Here is a 17,707-nt window from a genome sequence, read left to right on the forward strand (position 1 = left end):
GCTTGCCATTCGGCTGGTTAATATGTATTCGAACTGTTCTTTCGTTAATAACAGAATGTATTGGAACAGGTTTTTTCCACTTCGGTCTTAAACCAGGTTTTTGCTCGAACTTCTTTTCCTGTACCCATTCTCCTACTATGGGCTGCCATGCTTTATTTGTCAATTTTTTCTGCCTATTTGCTTCCCTTATCCTCTGATCAATTCGATGAATCGCCTCTGTTATTTCCTTTTTTTGAATCTAACTGTCACTGTCGGGTCAAGGACTCAGAGTGTGTAGAGGCAATAAAAGAACTATGGGTAAGCGGTGTATGCATCTCAACCCCATACATCAGATAATATGGAATTTTAGGGGACACTGTCCCTGATGCAGAAGCAGGCACATTATTGAGTGATAGCTGCACCTCCGGAATGATGGTGGTCCACTTATTCCCCCTGATTCTCCACAGTTTGACCAATAGCTTTTTTACTTCCTGGTTTTTATGTTCCACCAGCCCCGCTGATTGCGGATGATGTGGCGTGCTGTGCTCTAACCCAATCCCCCTTTGTTCGCAGAAGTCTCTGAAGACCTTAGATACAAAGGCTCCGCCTTGATCGGAGTGTAAGATTTTGGGTGCACCGGCTACAGTAATTATATCAGAAATAGCCCTGGCAAGTGAGTTTTCCGAAACAGTTTTTGTGGGGACCAGCCAGTAGAAGGAAGTGCATCCATCTACACAAATGAGAACATGTCTGTATCCCAAAGGCGGGGGAAGTGGTCCAATAAAGTCTATAAAGAATTTTCCCATTGGCTCATCAGCTTTCACAGGAGCCAATGGTGGTGGCTTAATTAGCGATGACTTATTGGTTAAATTGCATGGCTCACAATTTGCCCCGTATATCTTACAGGCCTTAAGCATGCCTGCCCACCAATATAAGGGCGTCAATTTGCAGAATGTTGTTCTGGCACCACAATGTGCTTGACCTATGCCCTCGTCAGCTTCTTTTACATGCTGTTCTCATTTGTGTCTTGGGGGTACTTCTCGGTTTCCCTTGGGCAACTTAACTAGCACGATACCCATAGGGGTTTCTGAGTAAAAGTGCTTTGGTGGATATCCTGGTGGATTCTCTTTTGTTGGGTCTAATAGCTGAATAAGTTCCTCATTCTGATTAGCTGCCCATTCTGCCCTAGTGATTACACTAACGTTGGCAGACCCCTCTCAAGGGGGTGTCATGCAGACCGAACGTTTCACTTGTTTGTCTGCAAGGCTGTTTCCTTTTGAGTGTACTGTCCCAATGGTATGCCCGTTTACATGAATTATCTGCCAATTCTGTTTCTCCCTTCTCAAACGGAGAATATCTTCCCACAATGACTTATGTTTTATGGGTTTACCCTTATGATTGGTAAAATATGTTTGTTCCCAGAAAACTAGATCTTGGTTATATCCTCTTTTACAGTAGTCACTATCTGTGCAGATTAGTGTGGGTTTAATAAGATCTGCCTTTTCTAAAGCATACTGTAATGCTGCGGCTTCAGCATATTGCGCTATCTTATGGCCAAGGGGTATAGACAGTAATTCTTCTGGATACAATGAATAGGAATCTCGAAAAGTCCCTACTACTATCCCCATCCCAGCTGAGGATTGTTGGGATGTCCCTTTTTTAATCGTCATTGATGATCCATCACAGCCAATAACTTGATGGTATTCTGTAAGCGGTCTCATAGGTATTTGTCTGATTCCCTCCTCCGTATCATCATCCTCCATGATGGGGAGATGCTCTAAGTCCATTTCCGGGGAGAGGAATTTAAAAATGAGTGTAGGATCATTCAAGAATGATGCCCATTTATCATATCGGGTCTGGGTGGCTCTTTATTCATCAGAAGCCCTCCTCAATACTGATCTTAAATCAGGAATCTCAGTAAATGGGGTATTTCCCTTGAAGGGTTCGTGCCTTGATGAGGCATTGGATTACCATAGTCATGACCCTTTCTTTTTTAATGTACCTCCTTTCGACATTGGAAAAGTTATAAGAATGGAACTGAATGGGCACTATGCTCTTTTTATTATAGAAAACTGCAACTGCCACTTTAGGTGATGACCTGAGATGAATATTGAGGGAAATTATAGGTCCCTCTGTTCCAGGTCAATGGCTTTTTGTACTTCTCGGCATAATTGTTGCAATTTTGAGTAATTGTCTGGTGAAAATATGAATGGTCCTTTTTCTGCCTTGCCCACTCTAGCATACAGGGGTGCTGAGAGCTCGGCAAAGGTTGGCGGAAAGGATCCAGCAAAATTCAGGAGTCCTAAACTGGCTTGCAAATATTTCAGAGTTTTAGAATATTGAATGGTGGCTAATTTTTCTTTATAGGATTGAGTTAATCCTCTACCATTTCCAGTTATTCGCAGGCCCAGAAAATCTACCTCTTCCCTAACTAGTTGACTCTTTTTTATGTTGATTAAGTACCCAGCAGTTGTAAGTCTGGATAAAACACTATCAATGGCTTTAACGTGCTCTTGGAGATTGTCATGTGACAGATATATATCGTCCACATAAGAATTGACGTTAAGTAGGTCTTTTAAAAGGTCAATGATGTGGGTTGAAAAAAGAATGGGGCTGTTTTGAAATCCCTGGGGCAATCTGGTCCAGCAATACTGATGACCATTGGGTCCAGTCATTGCAGTTTTTGGCCAATCAGCTTTTTCGATTGGATGTGACCAGAAGCCGTTTGCTAGATCAATACAAGATTTATATTTTTCCCCTCGTGATTCCAGAGAGAAGGGCTGTGGAATTTTGCTGTTGTGAACTATGTGGGGCCGTTACCTTATTTAAGGCTGTATATTCGACCACTAATCTCTACCTCCCATCTGGATTAGCAACACCAAACAATGGTGAATTAGTTCCAGATGCCATTTTGATTAAGACACCTTGGCCTAGAAATTCAGTATAGCCACTTTTGGGGCGGTAAAGTCGGGCGCACGCTAAAGTTTGCGCCCGGCGCAAAGTCGATGGCACTTCGCCAATATTCAGTAGCTTCGCCCTAAGAGGTTGCTTGAGCGCTAAAACTGGCATTGCACGCCTATCTTTAGGCGCTAAGCCGGCGGTGCAGAGGGATAGCGCCGAGGCCGGGCGCAGCGCAGGTGCGGTCATTTCTTGATTGACAGCAGACACCGTGGCGCCGGCCAGCTCTTAAAGGGGGAAGGGTCGACTTGCTCTGCTGTAACGGCCTGCACACTGCAGCCTTCCAGCTAGGCCTGAACACTGCTGGTGATCAGAAGGAGCCATGGCAACGGTACAGAAGGCCCGTGAGCGTGCCCTGCGCTTCTCAGCCCATGACTTGAAGGTGATGGTGAGGGCCTTGGAGAAGAGACAGCACATCTTGTTCCCGGACACTGGCAGGAAGCCTCCCACCAGCGTCTATAGGAAAGCCTGGAGGGAGGTCGCCCGCTGGGTGTCGGCCATCGGCGATGCCCCCAGGGACAATGTCCAATGCCGGAAGAAGTTTAATGACCTGACCAGGATTGTCAGGGTGAGTACCCTTTACAGTCTCCTCCTCATCCTTGCATGTACACCTGACATGATGGGCAAAGGGACCTGAAAGCCCTAATGGCCAGCCCTCAGCCAGCAGCTATGGGACAGTCATGAACATCAATTGCACATTCTGCACTTTACACCATGGGAAGCAGTGCACACCACATCAGGGCTACACACTGGCCAAGCTATTCCATCATGGGAGGCAGCGCACACCACATCAGGGCTACACACTGGCCAAGCTATTCCCCCATGGGAGGCAGCGCACACCACATCAGGGCTACACACTGGCCAAGCTATTCCACCATGGGAGGCAGCGCACACCACATCAGGGCTACACACCGTACTTACAGGCCGTCCTTTCTCTTGCAGGCAAAACTTGCCAACAACCGAAGGCACCAGGAGCAGACCGGGGGAGGCCGCCCCCAGATCCAGGAGCTCACTCCCCTGGAGGAGCGCGTGAGTCGCCTCATGGGACCCCGGGTGATTGGGCCCGTCGCCTGTGGAGATGCCGACCCTCTTCTGGGCCACAATGGTATGGACATCACCTTTTGGACCTCTCTCGTCGCACTTGCGCATCCGATCTACCTCCTTTGCCATTGTCCGACCAATGCGCTGAATGCCACCAGTCATGCCTCCCTCGCTGACGCCCTCTCCTCACTCTAAAGCTACTCTTGTGCCTTCCTGCTTTCAGCTGGTGACGAGAAGCTCCCTGAAGCTGCCAGTGACAGCCCCTCCGAGGAGGAGGAGGAGGAGGAGGAACAGGAAGGCGGACCATCAGGGCAGCAGTCAGGTGCGGCTGCAGATGCCGAAGTAGTGGACACGTCTTCCCTGGAGGAGAGCCTGGAGGAAGTGTCGGAGGGGAGTGGAGCTGCTGGGACCAGTGGCGTCCAGCAACCCAGGAGGGCAGCGGTTGGTCCGCGGCCTTCCCCCCAGAGGGGGGAAGGATCGGAGGGGAGTGCAGTTGCTGGGCCCAGTCGCCGCCGGCAACGTGGCAAGGGTCGGCCAGCTCTGCCCCCTGCTCTCCAGCGGGAGAGTCCGGACTCCAGTCCGGCCACCTTCAACTCAGAGGAGGTGCGCCACCTCGATCAAATGGCCCAGGATTCGGATCGCCGGCACACCGAGCTGATGGGGGTAGTGGCACGGATGCCTGAGGCCATCGAGTCCCTGGCTAGTAGTGTGCGCGAGTTCGGGGCCTCACATGCCGCGAGTGGCCGGCTGATCAGTGATGCCGTCCAGACAGTGGCTACTCTGTTGCGGTCGCAGACCAGGGCAACAGGGGCACTGACTGCTGCCACACGCGCTGCGTCAGCCAGGCATCGCCTGGACACCCACCGCGCTGCAGCAGCACAGCGGGCTGCCCTTCGGCAGATTGGTGCGCATGCTGCAGTGCGGGCCCGTGCGAGTGCCAGAGTGGCACATCACCAGCCAGGGCCGACCATCCGCCAGATTGCACACATTCCTCCAGCCGTCACCGCCACTCCCCCAGTGGCGCCTCAACGGCAAGCGGCTGCGAATGATGTTGGCCAGGCACAGCTGCGCCAATCACCAGCCGGCCCCTCGAGGGGCAAACCCCGTCTAGGCCGCCCCCCAAGGGCATCTGCCAGAAGGACATCTAACCCTCAGGAGCCTTTCCCCAGCCTCGCAGCAGCCACTGGGCAGAGCTTGCGGAGGAGCAGCAGGCCGGGCAGGGGCCCCAAAAGGCTCAACAAGGTCTCGCCCTCGCGGCCCAAGAAGTAGACGGTGTGGCCAAGTGTTATTTTATATGGCGATGCCTATGTTTCTTTTGGGGATGGTTGTTTTGTTTCTGGGGATGTTTTTTGGGTTAAGGCCGAGGATGAAGGCCATTTTTGAACAAATGTTCAGTTATTCCTCCCCAGGTTGTGGGAGTGAGCCATTTGATGTACTGTTTTTTGGGGCCGTTTAATTTTTCTGGGTTTCATGTGTGAAGGGGTTTCATTGGTCTAAAATAAAGATTTCTCTTTATTCAGACAGTGTCCATGTTTGTTGCTGTAAGTGTTTGTTGCCTTCGCCGGCTGAGGGCTTGCGGAGCGGCTGCGTTCATGTTCCTTCATGGCCACAAGGCATTCCCTGACAGGGGGCTTAGAAGTGACGTTCAATAAGCCGCCGACGGACGGCCCTTGGACCTTCTCGCTCCCTCCTGGGATGGTACTCCTCCTCCTCCTGCTCCTCCTCCTCATGCTCCTCCTGCTCCTCCTCCTGAGGTGGTGGTCCAACGTGAGGTGGCAGTGCCTGAGTCCTGCGGAGAGCCAGGTTGTGCAGCATGCAGCAAACAACGACGAATTGGGACACTCGGTCCAGGGAATACTGCAGAGATCCGCCGGAACGATCCAGGCAGCGGAACCGCTGCTTGAGGATGCCAATTGTTTGCTCGATTATGTTCCTGCTCGCTTGATGACTCTCGTTGTGTGCCTCTTCAGCAGGGGTCCTGGGCGCGCGGAGCGGGGTCATGAGCCAGGTACACAAAGGATAGCCTTTGTCCCCGAGAAGCCATCCTCTTGGGGGAGGCTGTGCCTCGAACATGTCACGCACAGTTGTCTGCCGCAGGATAAAGGCATCGTGGCTGCTGCCTGGAAAGCGGGCATTGACAGCTAGGATGCGCTGCTTGTGGTCACACACCAGCTGCACATTGAGGGAATGGTAGCCCTTCCGGTTGCGATAATCCTCGGCATGCTCCACAGGTGCCCGCAAAGCCACATGCGTACAGTCAATGGCGCCCTGCACCAAGGGGAAGGCCGCGAATCTTGCAAATCCCAGTGCACGCTGATGCTGCCTCTCCAGGGCCATGGGGAAGGAGATGAATTGGCGTCTCCTTCTGAAAAGGGCATCGGTCACCTGGCGGATGCAGCAATGCACGGCGAACTGGGATATGTTAGCTATGTCCCCAGCAGCGGATTGGAAGGAGCCGGTGGCATAGAAGTTCAGGGCCACCGTCACCTTCGCCTCCACCGACAGAGACGTCCTGCTCCTGAGCTTTGGACGCAGATCTCTGCGAAGCAGATGGCAGATCTCTGCAACCACCTCCTTTCGGAATCTCAGCCTTTTTACACATCTCGCGCCACTCATGTTGAGGTAGGTGCGCTGCTGGCGGTATGCCCTGACTGGGTAAGGCCTATGTTGCCGACGCCTGTTGCCCCCTCTGCGTCTAGCCAGGGCTGCCCCTCTCACACTGCGTCTGCGAGCCCTACGGACATGACGCTGAAACTCAGCGTTGGCACCCCATGCAGCCCCCATAATATGCTGCCAAACAGTCAAATATACAAGAGGCCACTTGCAACGCTCTGGCCTGAAGCCAAAAATACCTGAGCTAGTGTTGGCCCAAACCAGAAAGCTGTCTTCCTTGGTCTCTCTCCAGAAATCCGTTGCACAAGAGTGTTTGCTGCAAAATGCCTGCCCTTTATAGTGCAGGGTAAGTGCCCTTTAATTTACGCTCCCCGGGTCCCGCGTTGGCTCTGTTGCGTTCCACTAAACAAGCGTGCGGGCCGCCGGCCGCACAATGGGGCGGTCCCACTGAAGTTCTGGATTGGGGTGCGCAAAGGGCGTTGCACGAGGATATGACGTCATTTTCTGCGCGCGCAGGTGAGCGCGCGCTAAACTTTGCTCCGGCGCTAAATGTCTACTTAATTTGGGGCGAGGCTCAGATCGTGCTGTGCCCGGACGCTACACGCATAGCGCCCGAAATTCACTTCTCTTAAGGCGCTAACGGCTGGCGCAAGCAACTGAATTTCTAGGCCCTTGTTCTGTTAGTTCTTTGAGCGTTGTTAGGAGATCTATTTTTCCTTTGTGGTCTTGAATGGGCCACTGTTTTTTAGGTTTGTGCCAGCCAGCATCAAGTGGGTGGGGTTTGCTGTCTATCTTTCCACATTGATTTGGATGGCGTTGTAGATAAGGGTTGTATCTATTAATGAGTTGCTCGAGGAGGTCTTTGCCGCCCCCCTCTAGGCAAGTTCGAACATGTTTTTCCCTGTCATCCTGGTCTGTGGATGCTTCTACAGGTCTGGTTGAAATTTTAAGGTTATGTTTCATGTCTGGTTGTCTTATAATGAGGGAACAGGCCAATTGTGGTACCAGTCCTACATCTAAGGTCATCGTGATTCCATATATAGTAATAGGTATTTTGTAAAATTAATTATTTTGGTTTTGTCTTGTGAATCCCCCGAATGATTTTTTACAAACTGGGCTCCCCAATTCTGCCCACTTAGTTTTTATAATTGCAGGATCTATTACAGTGTAATCAGCTCCTGTATCAAACAGGGCCTTCACTTGTATGTTTATGGGCAAGGTTGCCAAGGCATAGGGGAATTCAAGAGGCCCTGACTGGGTGCCAGGCCTTCAATCCTGGGATTGTTGATCCTCAGGATGCTGAGTTTCATTTGCTGCTTTGTCTTTAATTATTGTAACTGATTTTTGTTCCTCCCTCTTGGGGGTATCATGTTTTCCAGATCCCTGATGGGGTTTGTTGGACCGTTTATTATCTTGACGATCCTCCTGTTGGGGTGGACGTTGGTTCTGCCGGGAATCTTTTTGATCCCAATTTTGGTTTTCTCAGTTACCCTCCCATGGCTCTCTGATAGTTTTGGCCAGTGTAAAACCTGTCCCCATAGGGAGTCCACTGTACTTTGCTTTCCTTTGGAGGTCTAGCCCCTTGTCTATCCCATCTTTCTGGGGAGAAATCTTTCTCATATTGTGGGCGAGTTTGGGGGTGTAAACCTTCTGGAATATGCGCTTGGGGGTCCCGAGCCACGAGTTTCTGTCTGGGCGGGGTGGACTTGAGACTTGGGTCTATTCAGTCCTTCTTTCTGAGTACCAAAGGTACCTTCTCCGGTTTCTTTATCCCTAGTTTCTCATCTCATTATAGCTTTAGCTAGGGGTAGACCTAAGAGGTCATGATTTAATTGGATAATGTGATTGACATTATCTCATCTTTGTTGGTTATCTCGATAATCATTTAGAGCACCCTCACAGGCAAGTTGGAGGGCTGCATTTTGGGGTGGAGGGTGGGTAATGGGGGAGTAGGGGATGTAGAAAGCTTGGGGAGTGGTTAATGGGTGAGTAGGGGATGTAGCAAGCTGGGGGAGTGGGTAATGGGGGAGTAGGGGATGCAGCAAGTTGGGGGAGTGGGTAATGGGGGAGTAGGGGATGCAGCAAGCTGGGGGAGTGGGTAATGGGGGAGTAGGGGATGCAGAAATCTGGGGGAGTAGGTAATGGGGGAGTAGGGGATGCAGCAAGTTGGGGCAGTGGGTAATGGGGGAGTAGGGGTTGCAGCAAGCTGGGGGAGTGGGTAATGGGGGAGTAGGGGTTGCAGCAAGCTGGGGGAGTGGGTAATGGGAGAGTAGGGGATGCAGCTGTAGTGTATGTACCCGTCTACCTTTAAGGGAACTATTGAATGTAACCGTTCACCTTTAAGAGAACTACTTTAGGTGTGGCACTATTTGTTTGGCTTCTGTATACTGTAATACCGACAGTGACCACACCAGTATATAAGTGTTGTGGCAGGATAACTGGGGCAGATTCGCCCTGACCTCTGAATAGTAAAGACCTGTTTGTTTGTTACTCCTGAAGTCTGTGTCATTATTAACTGTACAACCCACAGACTTTACAGTGGCGACGAGTCCGATCGTACCCTGCGGCAAGACTACCAAAGCAAGAAGAGCGTCGAAGAGAGGCAACCGCCCTCGTCGTTCTGCTGGGAGAAAACATGAGGCTGCAGCAGGAGAAAAGTGGAAGACTTAGCAACAAAAGCTTCCGTCTGCAACAGGCACTGACTACCCTTCTACCACGGTACGGAGTGAGCCGATCAGCAGGGAACAAGGCGGCCGAAGAGACTGTGAGTAGGGGAAGGTGTAGAAGGATAAGGGCAGAGCACTCGACCTCGGTCGAGGGGGAGCTGAGCCGGTCAGAAGTCGGGTCCAACGGCGTCGGGTGACAGCCGGACCGCGATCGGCGGGAAAGATCCGGGCGGCGACGAAGCCGCGGAGCGCTGAAACCGAGCGTGTGGGAGAGGCAGAGCCGAGCAAAGGAGGCTGTGCGAGAGCCAGCCCAGCGGCTGAACTGTTCTCCGCCAACGGGATACCCAGAGCCGGTAGAACCGAACGTGCGGGGGAGAGAGCGACAGAGCCGGGTACGGAGAGAGAGACTGCGCGAGAGCCAGTCCAGCGGCTGAACTGTCCTCCGTTAACGGGGTGTACCCAGCGCCGGTAGAGCCGTGCGGGCGGGAGAGAGAGACAGAGCCGAGTAAGGGGAGCTGTGCGAGAGCCAGCCCAGCAGCTGAACCTGTCCGCTGTGGGGAAAGCGTACCCCTTCCACCAGGAAGAAACGCGGAAAGCCGCCATTAGGCGGCGAAGACGACAGAGGCGGGAAACCGCCATTGAAGTGGGCGGGGAGAGAAAGGAAGAGCGGGAAACCGCCATTTTCGCGGGAAAAAAAAAAAAAACGCCATCTTAACTGCCATTGAAGTGGGCAGAGAGAGAGAGAGAGAGAGAAGGGAAGAGCGGGAAACCGCCATTTTCGCGGGAAAACCGCCATTTTAGAAATAAACAGATAATAAATAATACTTAAAGAAATACTGTGCTGCTCCAAGGAAAGGAAGATGCCTAAGCGAGGGAATATTAACGATTTTAATTCTGAGATAGAAGACTGGGCCACGTACGTGGAACGCATCGAGATCTATTGTGAAGCCAACAAAATAGAGGAAGACGACAAGGCGATAACATTGTTAAACTCGATGGGCGCAAAGACATACGGGCTCTTGAAGGATTTACTAGCACCAGCTAAACCGGCGGATCAGTCTTTCAAAGAGATTGTGGCTGTTCTGAAGGACCACTTGAACCCCATACCGTTGATGTTGGCTGAACGATTCAAATTCTATGCAAGAACGCAACGGAAAGACGAAAGCAACGCAGAATACTTGGTCGAACTGCGTAGGCTAGCGAAATACTGCCAGTTCGGAGGGAATCTGACAGAGGCATTGCGAGACAAGTTCGTAGGCGGATTGTCCAAGGAAGGGACGCAAAAGCGCCTACTCGAAGAGAACGACCTTACACTTGACAGGGCTGTCCTTATAGCCGCATCACACGAAGCCGCAGCGAAAGGAACGGCGGAAATGCAACTAAAGGCGGCGGCACTCGGGGTGGACCAAATTACCTCGAGTACAACAAAATGCTATCGTTGTGGGAAGACAACACACGACCAGAATCAATGCTGGTTTAAGAACCAAGAATGTAGGAAATGTGGCAAACTGGGTCACATCGCTAAGGTATGCCGGTCAGGGAAGAAGACCAACAACCAAAGGAAGCCATCACAAGTAAAGTACAACAAGGTATACAAGGGGGCTGAGAAGAGTTCAGACGAACAGAATCCAGACTCAGATCCAAACGGCCAGGAGCTGGGTAGTCTGAGTATCCACCATGTGAGTAAGGAAGCTGACCTACAAACTATCTGGGTCATGCTAAAAATAGCTGGAGTCCAAGTGAAAATGGAGTTGGACACTGGATCAGCTGTATCAGTCATAAATCGAAGGGATTACCACCGGCTATTCCCACACATACCCTTAAGAGATACCAAGTTCGTATTGCAGACATACACGGGGCATAAAGTATACCCCATGGGAAAAATAAGAGTCAAGGTGAGAGATAGGGGTAAAGTACACCCAAGAATGAACTTGTACGTACTACCTGAGGGAGGACCACCACTTCTAGGACGCGAGTGGATCAAGAAAATAGACATGGAATGGCACTACCTACAAGCAATGATGAGTGAGGACTCGGTGCAGACAAGCAGCTCAGACTCTGAGCCGGAAGACGATAAGTCCAGCCCACGTATGAAAAACAAGGTTAACATGAACTCACTGACTAAGGTTGGAAAAACGATGGCGTGCATAAAGACAGAGAATTCTGAGTCTGTTCAAGTTACAGACATATGCATTACGGAGGAACACCGGGCTCGAACTCAACGTTATTTCAAAGTACGACAACAATTAGAACAATTAAGTTACCGTCTCGTACAAGAGATGAAAACAATGAAAAAGTTCTATGACACCGAATGGGAGAGTCTGGAAAGACAACAGAACCTGCTGGCTCAAGCAGAGAGCGACCATAGAGCCATCGTGACCAATTACCGATCACATCGCCCTTATGATGTTCAGGAGTTAGAATATTTGCATGATCTAGAGATACAGCATAAAGGCAAACCACGCTACACTGAGGATTTTGTTCTGCAATTGGAGATGGAGCTAGTGCAGGCAAGGTTAAGAGAAGCTGAATCGCAGTGTGCACTTAAAGAGATGCAGAAAAAAATCTTGGACATGGAAAAGAGAAACGCTTCTTTACCTGATGTGAATAATGTGGCCGTGTTGCAAGAGGAGCTTATAGGGGCGAAACTGGAAGAAGCTAAGCAAAGGATGTTGGAACTTGAAACACAGAACCAAATCAGCAGTAACCAGCTATGTCGAGCAGAGAAGGAGTGCTATGGTCTACATGAGAAGGTGCAATATCTCTCAGCCCAGAATAAGGGTCTACTCACTCAGTTAAATGAAAGTAAACGGAAAATGGCTGAGATAGACTGCAAGAATAAAGAAGATTTGATGGCAGTGAGACTTCAAGAGGCAGATAGCATAGCAGCCTTGGCTGAACTCCAACAGGAAATTGCGAAAGAAGCAAATGAAGAGGAATCTTCAGGAAGCCAGGATTTTATTCCAGTTCTTCTCTACGACTCCTTACAAGCAGAGTGTGAGAAGTTGAAAGAACAGTATGAACAGGCCCAGGCTACAATTCTGGAGGGGATTAACTCGGCAACCTCCGAAAAGCTAGTTTCAGTAGAAGCATATGAACAACTAAAGGTTGAACATGAGCAAGAAGTCCAAAGGCTGCAGGAAATTCTTGATGAGCTCAAGGCCAAGACAGACTCATCGGTAGAAGTTCCATCCATAGATGAGAATTTAGAGGTGAAAGACATGGCAGAACATGAAAGACAAGATGTCCAAGAACTCATAAAAATATTGAAGGAAACCCAAGTCAAATATGAGGCGGCAATGACCGAGGTTCAACGACTTGAAGAACAAATTCAACTGGGAATCCTTTCAGTGGAAGGAAAGGAAACTGTAAGAAACACAGAAACTGTAAGAATGGGCCCTGAACATGAGCTAGGGAGCATCAAGGCGCAACTTCTTCGAGCGCTTGAAACCAAAGTACAAGAGGAAAGGAAGGTGAAAGCATTGGAGGGAAAGGTGGATGAAATGGAGAAGACTCTAATCCACAGAGTCCCCGTGGAAGAGTTAACGGTCAGCCAACTCCTTCACATGCTGAGAGACAAGACTCCACAATGGGAACACGAGCTTCAATCTTCAAAGGGAAGGAATTCGGAGCTCCCAAAAGTTACGGAAATAACTGAGGTGGCAACACAGATTTTGTATTACAGTTTACTCTATGAAGAGTTCGTTGAATCACGTCAATGTGAACAGAAGAATGTTGAAACAGCTGCTTCAGTAGAAGGATTAAATAGCCTGATAACGCAATCCCCGATGGAAGGGAAGGTATTGAACTCACAAATGAGGTCAGTAGTGAAGGAATGGCAGACAACCCAGGAAGAGCAGGATGAATATGAATGTTTGAAGAAGTCTTTTCAAGAAAGATGGTTAGGGAAGGAACCACCGTCGGCTAACGTCCAGATGGATAAGAAGGAAGTAGAAGGGCCTCTCACTGGCCTAACTCAGGACGACCCCGAATATTACCATGACCTGTTGAGTGACACTGAATATTACGAGGATCTGGTCTGCTCAGTTTGTGATGAAAACTCCCAAAGTGCTGAAATCCGGATGAAGCACGTAAGGTCTAAGGAACATAGAGAGTTGGTGGCGCTACAGCTGGCAGCCGAGAAAGGAGCTCCGAGAGTTTCAAAAAGGCAGAAAAGAAAAAGAAGAAGCAGAAGATAATAACCGTCTAAAATATTATCACTTCTACCATCTCAGGCGGGACACTACGAAAGGAGCTAAATTAGTTGAAAAACCGGAAATTATCAAGACAGCCAGTTGGTTGTAAAAGTCCGCACTGCTGGTTCAACAGGACGAAAGTTCAAGCTGTTACGTCAAGAAAAAGGCTATGGAGGAGTCACGCTAGCCATGTGAACCGGCTACACCAAAGAGATGCTGTTCAGAACGAGTCAAGATCAGAGACTGAATCTATGAACTGTTCCCACCGAGATTATATCTGTAAATTGTTTTATATGAAGTTGAAGATATGTATGTTTAACGGGGATTCTGTAAGTAATAAGCTAAAAAGGGAGGATTGTAGTGTATGTACCCGTCTACCTTTAAGGGAACTATTGAATGTAACCGTTCACCTTTAAGAGAACTACTTTAGGTGTGGCACTATTTGTTTGGCTTCTGTATACTGTAATACCGACAGTGACCACACCAGTATATAAGTGTTGTGGCAGGATAACTGGGGCAGATTCGCCCTGACCTCTGAATAGTAAAGACCTGTTTGTTTGTTACTCCTGAAGTCTGTGGCGTTATTAACTGTACAACCCACAGACTTTACAGCAGCAAGCTGAGGGAGTGGGTAATGGGTGAGTAGGTGATGCAGAAAGCTGGGGGAATGGGTAATGGGGGATTAGGGGATGCAGCAAGCTGGGGGAGTGGGTAATGGGGGAGTAGGGGATGCAGAAAGCTGGGGGAGTGGGTAATGGGGGAGTAGGGGATGCAGCAAGCTGGGGGAGTGGGTAATGGGGGAGTAGGGGTTGCAGCAAGCTTGGGGAGTGGGTAATGGGGGAGTAGGGGATGCAGAAAGCTGGGGGAGTGGGTAATGGGGGAGTAGGGGATGCAGCAAGCTGGGGGAGTGGGTAATGGGGGCGTAGGAGTTGCAGCAAGCTGGGGGAGTGGGTAATGGGGGAGTACGGGATGCAGAAAGCTTGGGGAGTGGGTAAAAGGGGAGTAGGGGATGCAGCAAGATTGTGGAGTGGGTAATGGGTGAGTCGGGGTTGCAGCACTTTTCCTGCTGGAAGAGACATCCAAACTTACTTTAAAATTCAGCTTATGCAGGGTGTGTTTTATGGATGGTAAGTACTTTCAGGAAGGGCTCGAGACTATTTGGTAGTTTTGGCAATTCATTTTCTCTAACAATTAGAGCTGGTATAACAGAATCCAAGGCTTTGAGTAATCTCAAGTGGGAGATGCTTACTCTGCAACTGTTAAATACCTAACCTAGGAGTGCTCACTGATACTGGATATTTGAAATGGGAAGTTAATACTCCCATTTTGTTTCTAATTAAGTGAAGTGAATAGAGTGAAGTTACTGGGTTATACTAGATAATGACCACAAATCCTTCATTGTGCATTGTACAATAGTGCTGCTGGATCAATTCTTTTAGGATTAAGAAAACCCTTTGAACAGGGAGTTAGATCCTGTCAAGGAAACAGCCCATTGTAGGAATAGGCGTATTCCTAACCAAATCACTGAGGTCGACTCAGGAGAAACAATGCAACAGGTCTTTAATGAAGGATTTGACGAAGTACAGCAAACAACAATGATCGATGCAGGAGAGCCGTGGAACAGGTCTTACCCGAACGGGGACGCCACGAGGACTGACTCAGCAGTCCCGTGGATTGCGACATGATGTCATCACGTTTTCCCGCGCTTGGGGTGGTCACGTGATGTGCGACATGACGTCATCGCGTTTGCCCGCGCTTGGGGCGATCACGTGATGTGCTCCATGACGTCATCGCGTTTGCCCGTGATTAGGGCGGTCACGTGCTGTGCGACGTGATGTCATTGCGTTAGGTCGCGTTCTTAAAGGGGCAACGCCCCGTACACGTTCTTAAAGGGGCAACGCCCTGTACATGCAAACTCTATACAAACATAGTTAAAGGGAATTATGTACAATAAGTAAGAGACACTCGGTGGTACCGCTACACCATCATTAATTCATCAGCAGGCCAAGTAGAAGAGGAAGATATACAAATATAAAGCTGTGCTTGCACGTGTAATGCATTAGAATTAGGTAAGTTAGGAATAAAATCAGGAAGTGTTTTTTCACACAAAGCAGAGCAGAAAGCTGGAACTCCCTCCCCCAAGTGGCTGTGGATGGTGAATCTATTAAAATACAAGAGAGGCTTAAGAAATAATATTGAACCCGACTCCAGTGCACCTACCTGCCATAACAACAATGAGTTTCACGAGCATTTCTAGTGCTCCCTCCATCAGAGGGAGATGCTTGTGTCTTTCACTACAAGTTTCATTGCTGGTATTATGGGCTTAGTCCTTTTAGCAGAGTTGCACGGAGATACATAATTCATACAAAAACAAGTTAGATTTTTTGTTCAACATTGACACAAATGCCTTTACCATAGACACCTTTAGTGTGAATTGCTTATTGCCGCTTCACTAGTTGGCACTGATAAGCGGTAGAGGCTTTGCATTCCATTCCTGACGATCAGACTGATGTCTTTTTCCAATTTGTGTTGTAGAGTCCAAGATGCAGGATGGTAGCACTGAGGAAAGAGGGTACTTTCCATTTGAGACACCCAGTGTCACACCAAGATTAGTTATAGGATGCAATCGACATTAAGCTTAGCCCCTTCCACACTGCTCTTAGCACCAACTAATTGGGAGTTACCTGCTCAGATTCTCCCGTGACAAAAAGAAAAAACTTCAGATTAGAAATCCGAATAGAATTATTTAGATTTATTGCCACAACCAGGGTCTATTTTAAAAAAAAGTCCAATATCATTCCCTATAGGTCAGGGTTAGTGTCAAAACTCTGATTGGCTAACTCAAGCCAGGCCCAAAAGGTGGGGACCTGGGAGATGCAGAAGGGTTGGGGCTAATTGTGTAAGTTCATGCTCCCCCCACCCACCCCCTTTTAAAGCTTCAGCGAGGAGAAAGCAGGTTGTCCACTTTCAGCAGCACAAAGGAGGTTCTGCACTTGGGTTTTAGCTTCAATTCAACTTCAACCACCAACAGAAGACAAGGCTCAGATTGTAAATTTACAGTTTGGGGAAATAACTGCTGATCTGCAACTTTGTTTGCTCCTCAAATTCCCACTTCAGGTTTGAGGTACTTCAGTCCAGCATCTTGGCTGCTTCTTTACGGTGGAGCTTCTCCTGAACACTCCAATTTGATTGGCTGAAACTCTTCCTTTCTTTTCCAATTCAATCTGTTAGTATAGCGTACACATCCAAATTGGATAGTCAAAGGTTAGCATACAACTACAAAATTCCAACAATCAGAAGCCTTTGTCTTTTTTAATGAGGAGTTCAGTTTTTAATTATCGCAGAAGTCCAATGGTGGCACCTGCTTATTTTGAGACAAAGTCACTTAATCCTTTCCTGTACAATTATCTCTTAAAAAGGGTAAAGATAGGCTAAGTGTGGTGCACCATGAATAATTGTTCAGGACATCTTAGGGCCTTGCAAACATCATTTTAACAGGTTGTTGACTTTGTGATCTTATATCAGATATGCTAACAATATTCTCCTTTTAGATGCAGATTCACATCGGGAGGTGATCAAGTAGGACATAATATGCAATAACCAAAAAATCACTGTTTACGTGCTAAAGTTGTGACTCTTCTGGGCTAGTTTGGAGTTGCAATCAATTTAGATGCAGCATTCTCTAAATCAGCCTGATCTCATTTGCTATTTTACTGTATGGATAATTATGAAACTAGAAGCCAGTTTAGATATAGTAAGTTCCTCAAATCCAATAACAGTGGGCTATGTATGACGTAATAAAACTCACTACGCACTTGGTTTGAGCATAAAGCAAGGCTTTAATCAACTTGTTTCAGAACATGGAGGTCTAGTTGTACTTCACTAGTTCCTTGTCTTACAAAATGTCCTTGGCAAGCTCGGCCCACGCCCGAGTATTTATACTCCTTGGACGGTGCCACCAGCTGGCCGTCCAATGTTATTTCACAAGTAGTTTCTTGATGAATGATGAGATTTATAACATTCTTCCTGCCTAAAAGATTTGGAAGACCGACGACTTCCTCTTAACGGATCAGGCGGATCACGAATAGCCGCAGTCTTTTAGATTTTTGTTTATGGGTGGAAGGCACGTTTCCCCGGACCGTGTCTTGGTCCCTGGGCCGCTTGATCCGTACCGGTGGATCAACAGGGCCAGTGTTGCTCTGATCGACCCGAGGGAAGCTGGGGAGATCGTGACTCCAGGTGTGGTCCCCACAG

At 48.8% G+C, this 17,707-nt stretch overlaps 1 protein-coding gene across 1 annotated transcript in view; it reads right to left on the bottom strand.

The window, feature by feature from the left end:
• Positions 1–15,704, bottom strand: part of LOC147108300 (perilipin-3-like) — a 30,801-nt gene extending 15,097 nt beyond the window's left edge. The window contains exon 1 of the mRNA XM_086006003.1: positions 15,674–15,704. Coding sequence (XP_085862129.1) covers positions 15,674–15,704 — 31 coding nt within the window. The remainder of the gene's footprint in view (positions 1–15,673) is intronic.
• Between the last annotated feature and the right edge of the window lie 2,003 nt (positions 15,705–17,707).

This window comes from Somniosus microcephalus, chromosome 13, assembly GCF_052327205.1.
Source record: "Somniosus microcephalus isolate GS21.2 chromosome 13, FLI_Smic_1.0, whole genome shotgun sequence".
Taxonomy (NCBI): domain Eukaryota; kingdom Metazoa; phylum Chordata; class Chondrichthyes; order Squaliformes; family Somniosidae; genus Somniosus; species Somniosus microcephalus.